The sequence below is a fragment of the Heptranchias perlo genome, chromosome 13 (genome assembly GCF_035084215.1).
Source record: "Heptranchias perlo isolate sHepPer1 chromosome 13, sHepPer1.hap1, whole genome shotgun sequence".
Lineage (NCBI taxonomy): Eukaryota > Metazoa > Chordata > Chondrichthyes > Hexanchiformes > Hexanchidae > Heptranchias > Heptranchias perlo.
In genome coordinates, this window is record NC_090337.1 from 6,265,052 (window position 1) to 6,279,115 (window position 14,064).

Genomic DNA, 14,064 nt, shown 5'->3' on the forward strand with positions numbered 1-14,064 from the left:
TCGGGATAAGCAGACAAGCTTGTGTCAGAAAGGTAACGAATTTCTTGAGTGTGTTCAGGGTAGTTTTCTGCAACAATATGTCCTAGAACCAACAAGGGGACAGGCCATATTAGATTTAATAATGAGTAATGAGCCAGACCCCCCCTCGCCGTTCCCCAACACACAGACCCCCCCTCACCATTCCCCAACACACAGACCCCCCCTCACCATTCCCCAACACACACAGACCCCCCCCTCGCCGTTCCCCAACACACACAGACCCCCCCTCACCATTCCCCAACACACACAGACCCCCCCTCACCATTCCCCAACACACAGACCCCCCCTCACCATTCCCCAACACACACAGAACCCCCCTCACCATTCCCCAACACACAGACCCCCCCTCACCATTCCCCAACACACACAGAACCCCCCTCACCATTCCCCAACACACACAGACCCCCCCTCACCGTTCCCCAACACACACAGACCCCCCCTCACCATTCCCCAACACACACAGACCCCCCCTCACCATTCCCCAACACACACAGACCCCCCCCTCGCCGTTCCCCAACACACAGACCCCCCCTCACCATTCCCCAACACACAGACCCCCCCTCACCATTCCCCAACACACACAGACCCCCCCTCGCCGTTCCCCAACACACACAGACCCCCCCTCACCATTCCCCAACACACACAGACCCCCCCTCACCATTCCCCAACACACAGACCCCCCCTCACCATTCCCCAACACACACAGACCCCCCCCTCGCCGTTCCCCAACACACACAGACCCCCCCTCACCATTCCCCAACACACACAGACCCCCCCCCTCGCCGTTCCCCAACACACAGATCTCCCACGCCGTTCCCCAACACACAGACCCCCCCCCTCGCCGTTCCCCAACACACAGACCCCCCCCCTCGCCGTTCCCCAACACACAGACCCCCCCCCTCGCCGTTCCCCAACACACAGACCCCCCCCCTCGCCGTTCCCCAACACACAGATCTCCCACGCCGTTCCCCAACACACAGACCCCCCCCCTCGCCGTTCCCCAACACACAGACCCCCCCCCTCGCCGTTCCCCAACACACAGATCTCCCACGCCGTTCCCCAACACACAGACCCCCCCCCTCGCCGTTCCCCAACACACAGACCCCCCCCCTCGTCGTTCCCCAACACACAGACCCCCCCCCTTGCCGTTCCCCAACACACAGACCCCCCCCCTCGCCGTTCCCCAACACACAGATCTCCCACGCCGTTCCCCAACACACAGACCCCCCCACCCCTCGCCGTTCCCCAACACACAGACCCCCCCCCTTGCCGTTCCCCAACACACAGACCCCGCCCTCGCCATTACCCAACACACAGACCTAACAAGAGTCACCTTCAAGAGTAAAGACCGGTGCAAAGTACTCATTTATTATCTCCGCCATTCCATTTTTAATCTGCCCCTGAGCATCTTTCAGTGGCCCACTACAGTCTTTCATGGTCCTCTGACTCTTCACGCAACTGAAAAACTTTGTCCCATTGCTGCCACACTTGTCCGCCATCTTCTTTTCCGCTAACCTTTTACCTGATTTAATGCAGCCTTAGTTTTTCTTCAACCGCTCATGGTGCTTTTCTTCGTTTAGTTGGGTATTATATACTTTTAATTTGGAAAAAAAAAACATTTTTTTATTCATGCCTTATTTGTCTTTGTACATCTTCGCTTCTTCCTATCACACGCCTATTTTTATTGAACTTGGACATTCATGGTTTCGACGTCTTTTAGTTTGCTCTTAAACCACTTGTCATTTATATTCCGCATCGGTTTCATCCCCATCCAGTGGGGTTGACCAATCGACCTGTTCCAAATCCTCTGCCATTTTATTAAAGTTCGCCCTTTTGAAATCTAGAATTGATTGTAGACTTTCAGTACCTTTTGGTTCTACCAGCCAATTGAAACCTTTTATAATATTGTGGTCGCTGTTTCCCAGGTGTTCTCCCACATAGAGACCTGATACCAACTTTAGGCTAACTATTAAACGCCAGATCTGGTGTATGATTACTCCTGGTTTCCTCTTTGACATGATGAACGGACGTACAAAACACAGCGATGTCCTAACTGCAGTGTTTTTTTTTTGATTGATGTTGTAGCACAAACTTCTGCCCTCACTCGGGAAGCTGTCCAGACTAGAACCTCTAGGCGTCCTTCTGACTTCTGTAAACTGCAAAGGTGTCTCAGTTATTAGCACTGCAAAAAGTGACACTGATAGGTTTCCTGTGATTTGTGTCCAAATTGATATTGTCTAGACCGTGTTTGGGATGTCCTTTTTTTTATATATAGAGTGCTCAACCACATTAGCTGAATGAGCAGGACTGAGGCTGTCTGAGTCTCTTAATCATCACTGTTTTAAACTGCTGCATTTTGCCCATTCACAGTACCCCTGTGTTTTCCCCATTAGATAGCGGAACAGGCTCGAGGGGCTGAATGGCCTCTCCTGTTCATCTGTTTACTGCTTCTACAGGGCCCAGGACACATGCATCTCATGCAAACCACTCAATGTCCACTAGCAGAGCCTAAACTAACTGGTTCCTACAAATAACAAACACACATTTATTTATTTTTTCCCTCTCTCTTGACCTCTGACACAGAACAGATCAAAACAGTACACCAGGGAGTCCAAACTGCAGCCTACTAGCTCTGGCAATCCAGCCCCATCAATCACTGTGCTATTTGAGATTATATTTCTTATTCACTGATTTATCTATTTTGATTTTTGTGAGGCTGGCTGATTTTAGCGCTGTTGCCTCATTGGTGCATAAATCTTAAATCAGAACACTGAGATTTGTTAGTATCGGCCGTTTGGTGAACACGAGATAATGGAAACATTGATTTTAAGCTTTATGAACGACCCCCTGAGCTGCATGGGACACATAAGGGCCCACAAAGATGAAAGGTTTCGAACACGCCTGCATGATGTCAAGTGTTGGATACAACTCTTAGATTGGACCTGTATACTGCACACACTAAAAGTATGTACCAAGTCTCAGCTTGGCACAGTTGGTAACACTCTCGCCTCTGAGTCAGGAGGTTCAGGAGTCAAGTCCCACTGCAGCATTTCAGTGTTTAACCAAATCCCGTGCAGCACTGAGACAGTTGCCCTTCTGTCCTGTCCAACACAGATTAACTAGTTATTCGTTTCCAATTTTCTGTTTGTGGGGCCTTGCTGTGCACAGATCGGCAGCCACGTTTGCCTCGGGACGTCCCAAAGCCAGTGAAGTGTAATCACTGTTGCAATGTAGGGAAACACGGCGGCCAATTTGCGCACAGCAAGATCCCACAAGCAGCAGTGAGATAACGACCAGATATTCTGTTTCAGTGATGTCGGCTGAAGGATAACCATTGGCCAGGACACCGGAGTGAATTCCCCCCACTCTTCTTCGAACAGTGGCCTGGGATCTTTCACGATCACCTGAGAGGGCAGACAGGGCCTTGGTTTAAGGTCTCATCCAAAAGACGGCACCTCCGACAGTGCAGCACTCCCTCGGTGCTGGTACTGGGAGTGTCAGCCTGGATTATGTGCTCAAGTCTCTGGAGTGGGACTCGAAGCCATGACCCTCTGACTCGGGCGAAAGTGCTACCCACCGAGCCACTGCTGACACTGGAAGGGTACAATGTTGTGTGGATTGTTAAACTGCAGGTGTTTAATTACCTCTTAATGGCAGTTTGCAGAGTGTGGGGGGGGGCAACAAAGGCTCAATCAGCCCCTGTGTAGATTCCATTATTACCAATTTCACACCAGAAGCTTAATGTGCAACCAGTCAGGTGGTGGATGGGCTTTTGTGTTTTTTTAAAATTCGTTCATGGGATGTGGGAGGGAAAGTAGAGAGTGAGGAGGACATAAAAAACCTGCAAGGGGATATAAACAGGCTGGGTGAGTGGGCGGAGATTTGGCAGATGCAATATAATATTGGAAAATGTGAGGTTATGCACTTTAGCAGGAAAAATCAGAGAGCAAGTTATTTTCTTAATGGCGAGAGACTGGAAAGTACTGCAGTACAAAGGGATCTGGGGGTCCTAGTGCAAGAAAATCAAAAAGTTGGTATGCAGGTGCAGCAGGTGATCAAGAAAGCCAACGGAATGTTGGCTTTTATTGCTAGGGGGATAGAATATAAAAACAAGGAGGTATTGCTGCAGTTATATAAGGTATTGGTGAGACCGCACCTGGAATACTGCATACAGTTTTGGTCTCCATACTTAAGAAAAGACATACTTGCTCTCGAGGCAGTACAAAGAAGGTTCACTCGGTTAATCCCGGGGATGAGGGGGCGGACATATGAGGAGAGGTTGAGTAGATTGGGACTCTACTCATTGGAGTTCAGAAGAATGAGAGGCGATCTTATTGAAACATATAAGATTGTGAAGGGTCTTGATCGGGTGGATGCAGTAAGGATGTTCCCAAAGATGGGTGAAACTAGAACTAGGGGGCATAATCTTAGAATAAGGGGCTGCTCTTTCAAAACTGAGATGAGGAGAAACTTCTTCACTCAGAGGGTGGTCGGTCTGTGGAATTTGCTGCCCCAGGAAGCTGTGGAAGCTACATCATTAGATAAATTTAAAACAGAAATAGACAGTTTCCTAGAAGTAAAGGGAATTAGGGGTTATGGGGAGCGGGCAGGAAATTGGACATGAAGCTGAGTTCGGATCGGTCAATGCCCTGTGGGTGGCGGAGAGGGCCCAGGGGCTATGTGGCCGGGTCCTGCTCCGACTTCTTGTGTTCTTTAGATTTGTGGTTGGGATCAGATCAGCCATGATCTTATTGAATGGCGGAGCAGGCTCGAGGGGCCGATTGGCCTACTCCTGCTCCAATTTCTTATGTTCTTATGTTCTTATGTTCTTATTGCCCATCCCTAATTGCCCTTGAGAAGGTGGTGGTGAGCCGCCTTCTTGAACCGCTGCAGTCCGTGTGGTGAAGGTTCTCCCACAGTGCTGTTAGGAAGGGAGTTCCAGGATTTTGACCCAGCGACGATGAAGGAACGGCGATATATTTCCAAGTCGGGATGGTGTGTGACTTGGAAGGGAATGTGCAGGTGGTGTTGTTCCCATGTGCCTGCTGCCCTTGTCCTTCTAGGTGGTAGAGGTCGCGGGTTTGGGAGGTGCTGTCGAAGAAGCCTTGTGTTGTGTTGGTGGAACGCAGCTGATAGATCAGCTTGTACTGCGCCAACTGATCAGCTGGGGGAATTGTTGGAGGTGAGTGAGTATGGTTTTTAGCTGGGCTGTGTTGTTTGTATTGTGAGGACATGCACACACTGATGGCCTGGGTTGGACATCCCTGGAAATTATCCCTTTCAGAATAAAAACAACTCTCTGAGATCTCTGAACTCCTCCAATTCTGGCCTCTTGCCCACCCCCCAATTTTTATTGCTCCACCATTGGCGGCCGTGCCTTCAGCCACCTAGCCCCTAAGCTCTGGAATTCCCTCCCTAAACCTCTCCGCCTTTCTATCTCCACCTCTTCCTTTAAAACACTCCTTAAAACCCACCTCTTTGACCAAGCTTTTGGACATTAGGACTAATGTCTCCTTCTTTGGCTGGGTGACAATTTTTGTCTGATTACCCTCCTGTGAAGTGCCTTGGGTCGTCTTACTATGTTAAAGACGCTATTTAAAAGCAAGTTGTCATCGTTGTTGCTGACAGAAGTTGACCCCCTTGATGGACTTTCTCATTGTAGAAAATGCAACCTGTGTTCAAGGGGGCAGTGAGCTACTGTGAAGGCCTGTGGAATCGCAGTAAACATGATGGGATCACAGCACATTCTTGGAGGAGCAAAGATTATCTGGGTCAGATTATCTGTCTATTGACACTACTGTGTCAGCCAATGAGTTGGAGGTGGGGCAGGACTTACGGCAGGGACTTACAGCAAACAGTCTATTTTACAGCGGAGTCTATTTAAACAGTCTACAGAGTCTATTTAAACAGCGCACTACAGCAAACAGTCTACAGAGTCTATTTAAACAGCGCACTACAGCAAACAGTCTACAGAGTCTATTTAAACAGCGCACTACAGCAAACGGTCTACACAGTCTATTTAAAAAGAATCTCGACGAATTACAGGAAAACAGAACTCATGACCGAAACTACAGCAAAGTCTCCCAATAAAAGCAGGATTATTTCTCCAGCAAAATGCAGTGAGTGGAGGATAGCTAAATAATACAAATTATGTGCATAAAATCAATGCCGATCACTGACAGCAGTGTGGTTGGTCTCCAGTCATGATTGATCGGGGAATTACCCAAACATCACTATTCTGGCCAGGAATAGTGGTGTTACTATATGTAGCCAACATTGTGTTGTATTTCTTTGTGACATTATCGCAGGCGGGTAGTTACCATAATCAATGTACAGAAGGGAGTTTTGCAGACCCCTCCCAAGGTTTAATCTGTTGATGAAGTGAGGTGGGACTCATTCAGCAATGCTGAAATTTGAAAGCTCGCTCTTGGGGCTTCCTCAGAGTTCTCTGGGTTGTCAAGTAGCAGAAATTATTCCAATTAAAGGTTGAGCAGGTGTGGCAGGAACGCCAAGCTCTCTCGCTTTAGTTTAAGGTTTCTTAACAACTCATTGACAGAATAGCTGAGGGATAGAATTTAATGGCCTTTTCAAACACCTTCCATCAATTTTTGCAAGGTTTTTGCAATAACAATTTGGGTTTGTGGGGTAGATCAATACGCAAATAAGTTTCTAATTTTAGGGAAAGAGGCTGACCAAATCTAGTCAAGAAAATTCTGAGTGGATCCTTCTGTGTGTGTGTGTGTGTGTGTGTGTGTGTGTGCGCACCTATCTTTCTCTGCTGGAGATAAAAAAAACAGGTATCAGTAAAAGTCACCATTAAGTGATTGAACTGTCAATAAAACCCAACTGGTTCACTAATGTTCTTTAAGTAAAGAAACCTGCCGTCCTTACCCGGTTTGGGCCTATATGTGACTCCAGTCTCACACCAACATGGTTAACTCCTAACTGCACCGGCAACTAGGGATGGGCAATAAATGCTGGGCTTACCGGTGACTCCCATATCCCGAGAATGAATTTTTAAAAATCTGTGCAATGATCTGTGCATCTGATTAGTGGATTTGTGTTTCACTTTCTCTCACTGTAAGCAACAGTCTGTGTGTGTGCCTCTGAGTGGTGCGTCTGTACATGTCTATATGTCTACACACAAAGGGTGGTAGAAGTTTGGAACTCTCTTCCGCAAACGGCAATTGATACTAGCTCAATTGCTAAATTTAAATCTGAGATAGATATCTTTTTGGCAACCAAAGGTATTAAGGGATATGGGCCAAAGGCAGGTATATGGAGTTAGATCACAGATCAGCCATGATCTTATCAAATGGCGGAGCAGACACGAGGGGCTGAATGGCCTACTCCTGTTCCTATGTGGTGTGAGACAGTCTGTATGTTTGTGACTAGCTGTGGGTGCTCCAGTATATGTGTGTGTGTCAATATGTTTCTCTGAGTGTAAATGTCTGAGCCTGTGTGTATAGGTAGCTGTGAGTGTGTCTCTTTATAAGTATATGTGTCTCTCTCGAAGTGCGTGGTAAGGTGGGAGGAGGCTCCTGTGGAGCATAAACACCATCATAGACCTGTTGGGCCGAATGGCCTGTCTCTGTGCCGTATAATTCTATATCTCTCTCTCTCTTTGTCTCAGTGATATATATATATATATATGTGTGTGTGTGTGATGGTGCCGGTGTGAAGTGCTGGGATAAAGATGCTAATACTCTGCAGGCTCGGGCTAGCTCGGGTTAAAGCCGCAGTTCCTCTCCCTGCCTCTTGTCACTGCCTCGATCCACCGGCTTCATCCAAATCTCAATCACGTACAATTGCGTAGCAGCTCCGGAAAACTGCAAAACCGACAAGAGCAGAGCACCGGAGCCTGAGCGACTGGCGGCTTTATCCACCCTTTCCTCCCCAGGATTCAACCTCCAGTTTGGGAGATATCTCGGGACCTGGCCGGTCTGCTTTTGGAGTCGAGTTTAATTCTGGTTGTGGTTCTGTTCCTCACCCCCCCCCCTCTCTCACCCCGGTTCTCATTTGGAGATAGCGATCTTGGGATTACAGCTCTGTGTAAACTCCTGTCGGTGTGCTCGATGGTGCAAGAAGTTGGAAGTCCCACCAACCCAACCCAACGTCCTGGGGCTGGAGCCTTGCTTTAAAGAGCTGGGGGGAGTTTTCGGTTTGCAAAGTGCCCTCCACACGGGCCAGGGAGATGTTCTGGGAGAGAAGTGACCCCAACCCTCTACAGTCTGATGGACCATCACCGTACTCCCCATCCAGGGTTTAGACCTGGGCGCCGGTGCACTGGAAGATCCCTGACGACCTGCTCTGGGCAGACACGGACCCCGGACTGCCCTTGAATGGACCTGGGATTGGAGTCAGCAACTGCCTCCTAGACCCGGACTTATTTTTCGGGGGAGGGGGTGGAAGGGAGGAGGGTTCAGTGTTGTCCTTTTCTCCCCAAGGAGCTTGCAGTGGTTGTGTGTGTAAATGACTTGGAGCCCCTTGGGTTGAATAGGAAGATCTGAGATCTCCAGCTCTGCTACTCCTCAGCCACCCCTCGCCCCCCCCCCCTGTCCCTGTCCCTGTCCCTGCCCGCGGACCCCTCTTATTGCGGGGCCGGGGATATCCCTGCTCCCCGGTGGCCGGGTATTGACTCCGGGAAGCTCTCTCCATCTTGCTCCTCTCCACCCCGGCTCCCATTCACTTCTTGACATTCGCTCTGATCCGGATGCAGCGGCTTTGAACCTCCTCCCAGCCCCTTCTGCACTCCCATCCACAACCCCCCCCCCCCACTCCTCCCGAACCTCCTCTTTCTTCTTCCAAGTTACCTGCACCCCCTCCCCCGGTATTCCCCCCACCCCCCCGTGGATGCTGAACTCTATCCCGGGACATGGCAGCGGCGCTCGCCAGCTCTCTCATCCGGCAGAAGAGGCAGGCGAGAGAGAACAACAGCGAACGTGTGTTTGCCACCAAACGCAGGAGCAGCCCGAGCAAAGTCAAGAAGTCCTTGTGTGACAGGCACGTTCTCGGGGTTTTCTCCAAAGTCAGGTTCTGTAGCGGGAAGAAGAGACCAGTCAAGAGGAAAACAGGTTAGTGTTAACCCATTCTCCACCCCCCCCCCCCCCATCTTGTGGAGATGCCGGTGATGGACTGGGGTTGACAATTGTAAACAATTTTACAACACCAAGTTATAGTCCAACGATTTTATTTTAAATTCACAAGCTTTCGGAGGCTTCCTCCTTCCTCAGGTAAAAGGCCAATTTTGCCCATCTTAGAGTGGGCAAAATTGGCCTTCTCTTGTCCCCACTGCATTGATTCGGTATATATTTCACGTCGAAATTCTGTGAAGACTTAAATGTCCTGGGAAAAATCTGCAAAAATTCATTATCTATTGGGTGCCAAGGCGTGCGTGTAAGAGTGTTTGTGCGTGTAAGAGTGTTTGTGCGTGTGTGTGTCTGAGGATGGCATATTCTGCACTGTGTAAACACAGGCAGCAGCACATTTATTGCACAGGAGGTTTGCTGTCAGTGGAGGAGGTGTGTGCCATTTGCAGACTGAAAGCATCTCTCTACAACATGCCAGCCCGCACTGGGCACAGTTCCTTCTGCCCTCTGGTCTGGCTCCCTGCGCTGCGATGGGACCATGACTTAATCACAACAGACAGGAACGGATGGTGACCATCAGAAGTCACTCGCCTTGCACGAGAGCTTGTATCGTGTGCTGTGGTGGACTTACATTTGGCCCACTTGTGTCCTTATCTGCATCGGAATCCTTGTGCGTTATACCGTTGGCTTTGTATGTTGGATGGATATCTGAACCCAACATGTGTGTTTAATTTGTATCTGCTGAATGATTGATTTTAAATTGGGAGGGAGGGGGAGTGGGGTCAGAATTTGTGTGTTGGAGGTTAGAGGAACTTGCATGATGTGCCTTTTGCACAACTACCAGGATTGACGTCGTCATGGGGGAGGAAGCTTGCTATATTTTGGGCAGGAGTAAATTGTAGGCACTGACTGACCTGTTTGTCCTCAGTTGTCTTATTGTTTGTGTGTGTCTTTATTGGTTTAAATTATGTACTGCAAGGGTCATGTTGGTGTTTGTACATTTGTGTGTGTGTGTGTACATGTGTATACACAATGTGTGTGTATACCATGATATAAATGTTCATCCCATTCAATCTTGTACCATTTGCTTCTTTTACCTAATAGTTGTGCAGAAGGGTGTGCCAATGAGAAATGGGTATTTAGCTGCACCCCTCCACCATTCCACCATCTCATTTTCCTACCCTAAAATCCAAACACAGCAACTCTTTGCTGAATTGGAAATTGATCCATATTCCTTTTTGAAAGTATTGGCCCAAAGCCCGGGTTTATGATCATCTCTCCATCATTTCCTGCTTTCGCATTCGGACAGTGGGATAGCCCACTCCTGGCGTTCACCTTGCTAAACCCAGCTCCCTTATCCTGGCAGCAGAATGGGAATCACACACGGGTTCTGCTGTCGAGATGGGAGAGGTCAGTTTTAGCAATGTGAACACAGGAATCAATGCGTGGTCAGTCCCTTAGCTTCCGAACTACAGAAGCACTGCTTGTAAAAGCATCTGCAATCTGCTTCGTTGAAGAATACTTTTCCTGTGCCTGAAGTACTTAATTGCGTAAAATCCTGATTTTCAGATTGATCTCCTGGCTGGGTGTCACAGACACCAATCCGTCTGCCCGCGTGTTATAGATTTCGATGTCCCTTCCAGTGTGTCAAATATGCTGATTCCCTACCTGTGTGCTACCTGCCAATTTCTATTTATTTATTTATGCATCCCAGTTACAGTTTGCTGCTGGTTACATCAGGAGACCCAACTAACAACAACTTGCATTTAACGTAGTAAAACGTCCCTTCACAGGAGCATCATAAAACAAAAATTGACACTGAGCCAAAGAAGGAGACATTAGGATAGGCGACCAAAGCTTGGTCAAAGAGGTGGGTTTTAAGGAGCGTCTTAAAGGAGGAGAGAGAAGTAGAGAGGTTTAGGGAGGGAATTCCAGAGCTTAGGGCCTAGGCGGCTGAAGGCACGGCCGCCTGTGGTGGAGTGAAGGAAATCAGGGATGCGCAGGAGGTCAAAATTGGAGGAGCGCAGAGATCTCCGAGGGATATAGGGCTGGAGGAGGTTACAGAGATAGGGTGGGGGGAGGGGCGAGGCCATGATTTGAAAACAAGGATGAGAATTTTTAAACCGAGGCATTGCCGGACCGAGAGCCATTGTAGGTCAGCGAACACAGGGGGTGATGGGTGAACGGGACTTGGTGCGAGTTAGGATACAGGGGGGCAGCAGAGTTGTGGATGAGCTCAAGTTTACGGAGGGTGGAAGATGGGAGGCCGGCCAGGACAGCATTGGAATAGTCGAATCTGGAGGTAATGAAGGCATGGATAAAGAAATGTAGGGAACAGACGGTTATCGCAGGCCTATGGAAAGGGATGGGAAATGAACTTTGGAAGCAGATCCCTCACTGTTCCCACATCTCCTCCCAGCATGAACTGCGTCTGACGGTAAAAGAGAGACTGTAAAACTGGATGGGACCTGCAAAAATATGCAATGGATAAATAGCTGCTGAGTGCTGAAGCTCTAACGTAGGAAACGCAGCAGCTAATTTGCGCACAGCAAGATCCCACAAATAGCAGTGAGATAATCTGTTTTAGTGATGTTGGTTGTTGGATAAATATTGGCCCAGGACACCAGGGAGAACTCCCCTGCTCTTCTTTGAAATAGTGCTGTGCAATCTTTTACCTCCACCCGAGAGGGCAGATGGGGCCTCAGTTTAACGTTTCATCCGAGAGACATCACATCCGACAGTGCGGCGCTCCCTCAGTACTGCACTGGGAGTGCCGGCCTAGGTTATGTGCTCAAGTCTCTAGAATGGGACTTGAACTCACGACCCTCTGACTCCGAGGCGGGAGTGCTACCCACTGAGACACGGCTGTAGAGGAGAGGTGTATGCAGGTCACTCCCCCTGGACGGGAACTGTAAAAAAAAAAAATATATATACAGTTTAACAGCAGCTGCTGAGTGCTGAAGCACCATGTAAGTGTTTTGTATGATTGTGAATGAGAGGGGTCTTTATGCTGCAGTGTAGATCCTCACAGATCAGGAGTGGCAGTTAATTGGTGTGTCTACTGTGAATGTCGCAGTGATACTTGGATACAATTATAGTTAATAACATTAGGAGTGCAGCAAAAGAAAGAACCTGCATTTATATAGCACCTTTCACAACCTCAAGACGTCCCAAAGCGCTTCATAGCCAATGAAGTATGTTTGAAGTGTAGTCACTGTTGTAATGTAGCGAAACGCGGCAACCAATTTGTGCACAGCAAGCTCCCACGAACAGTTAATGACCAGATAGTCTGTTTTTAGTTGTTGCTTGAGGGATAAACATTGGCCCAGGACACCGGGGAGAACTCCCCTGCTCTTCTTCGAAACAGTGCTGTGGGATCTTTTACGTCCACCTGATAGATATATATGCACTCTTTAATTGCTAGTTTTCCTGTCGCCATCCTCCTTGCCCATGGTGGGGGTGGGGTCGTCAAAGTTGAGCCGGATCTGTTCTCCCTGATGTCTACACACATGCAGATCTCCCTGGATACCACTCGGGGGACCAAAACACTGCCTGATTCTATTTATCGTACCCCCCCACCTCCCCGCACTGCCCCTTTCCACTAATAGTGCTCTACTGTAGCTGTCCCTGGGGCCAACTGACTCAGCACAAGCCAAGAATCGAACTTGAGACCATCGTAGCTGGTCTGGGTGGCCCTCTCCTGGGAGTGTTGAACTACCCCCTGAATGTTTACTTGGAGCCTAATCTACCTCCCAGGGTCAGGCAACATGCAGGAAGTGGCATCTGTTGGGGAGAGGTGACCTGGCCCATCTGGGGTGGGGCAGTGAACCCCTTTATTCCTCCCTTTAACCCCCCCCCCCCGCCCCCAGTTTGCCTCCGCCCCCGCTTTTGCTCCAGTTTATGGGTTTCCGGGAAGGAGGATGTTGGATGTGGGACACATGCACCATAGTCGGTGATGTCGATGCTATATATACTGGGCTGGATATTGCCTGTGCCTTTTCTGTTGGCTACTTTCTTTTGGGATTTTCTCAGGAAATAAATAAAGATAGTTTATTCCTGTTTTTATAAATCCACCTCCCCACATCCTACTCTTTCTTTGGCTCGTGTCCCATTAAAGCTCTCAGAATAGACCATTCCTCTAAAGACGCGACACCATTTTCCAATTTTAAAAAAAAAGTGTTCAAACAGAATTCATTCTGACCAGGAACACATCTTATAATTCTTATTGATAATTCAGATTTTTTTTTTAAACGAGGTGATGTATGGGTAATTCCAGTCCCACACTATGTGATTGACTCTTAATGCCCTCAAGAAGAAGGTTCAACGCCTTCTCGGGGCAATTGGGGATCGCCTCGTCGGAGTCATCCATATCCGGAGAATAAAATTTTAAAAAAAAACATTTGGGGGTTAGGGAGAAATAGGTAACTGGGATTTGACACTGGAGTTAAGGGTGCGTAATCTTGGGGTAATCTGCTGCTATGATCAGAGTAGATAGAATCTCAGGGTATGCTCCCCCAAAGATGAGAATAGATGGAATCCCGGGTTACGCTGCTGCTACAATGAGAATAGATGGTGTCTTGGGGTACGCTGCTGTGATTAGATGGAATCTTGGGGTACGCTGCTGTGATTAGATATAATCTTGGGGTACGCTGCTGTGATTAGATGGAACCGTGGATTATTTTGGTGCTATAATTAGAGTAGGTGGAATTTTAGTGTATGCTATGTCTACAATAGTCAAAAATTTGGCAAAAGCTTTGAAAGCAAATGTAGTTCAACATACCTACACTGATGGTGGCCCTAATCAATCACTTCCCCTTCATTAGCTCTGTTTTTGAACAGCAAATGCAGACAATTTTCTTACTCTTGCTTGAATCTTTATCTGCCGGCAAACAGGACCTGTTGGATGTCTTTGCAAATGGAAATCCGTTTCCAGTGG

At 48.4% G+C, this 14,064-nt stretch overlaps 1 protein-coding gene across 3 annotated transcripts in view; it reads left to right on the plus strand.

The window, feature by feature from the left end:
* Positions 1-14,064, plus strand: part of fgf12a (fibroblast growth factor 12a) — a 247,241-nt gene that overhangs the window by 96,952 nt on the left and 136,225 nt on the right. The window contains exon 1 of one of the 3 annotated variants that reach the window (XM_067994885.1): positions 8,914-9,113. The exons of the other annotated variants lie outside the window; for them this stretch is intronic. Coding sequence (XP_067850986.1) covers positions 8,915-9,113 — 199 coding nt within the window. The 5' untranslated portion in view covers position 8,914. Of the gene's footprint in view, positions 1-8,913; positions 9,114-14,064 lie in introns of those variants that run through there. 3 annotated transcript variants of the gene reach the window in all.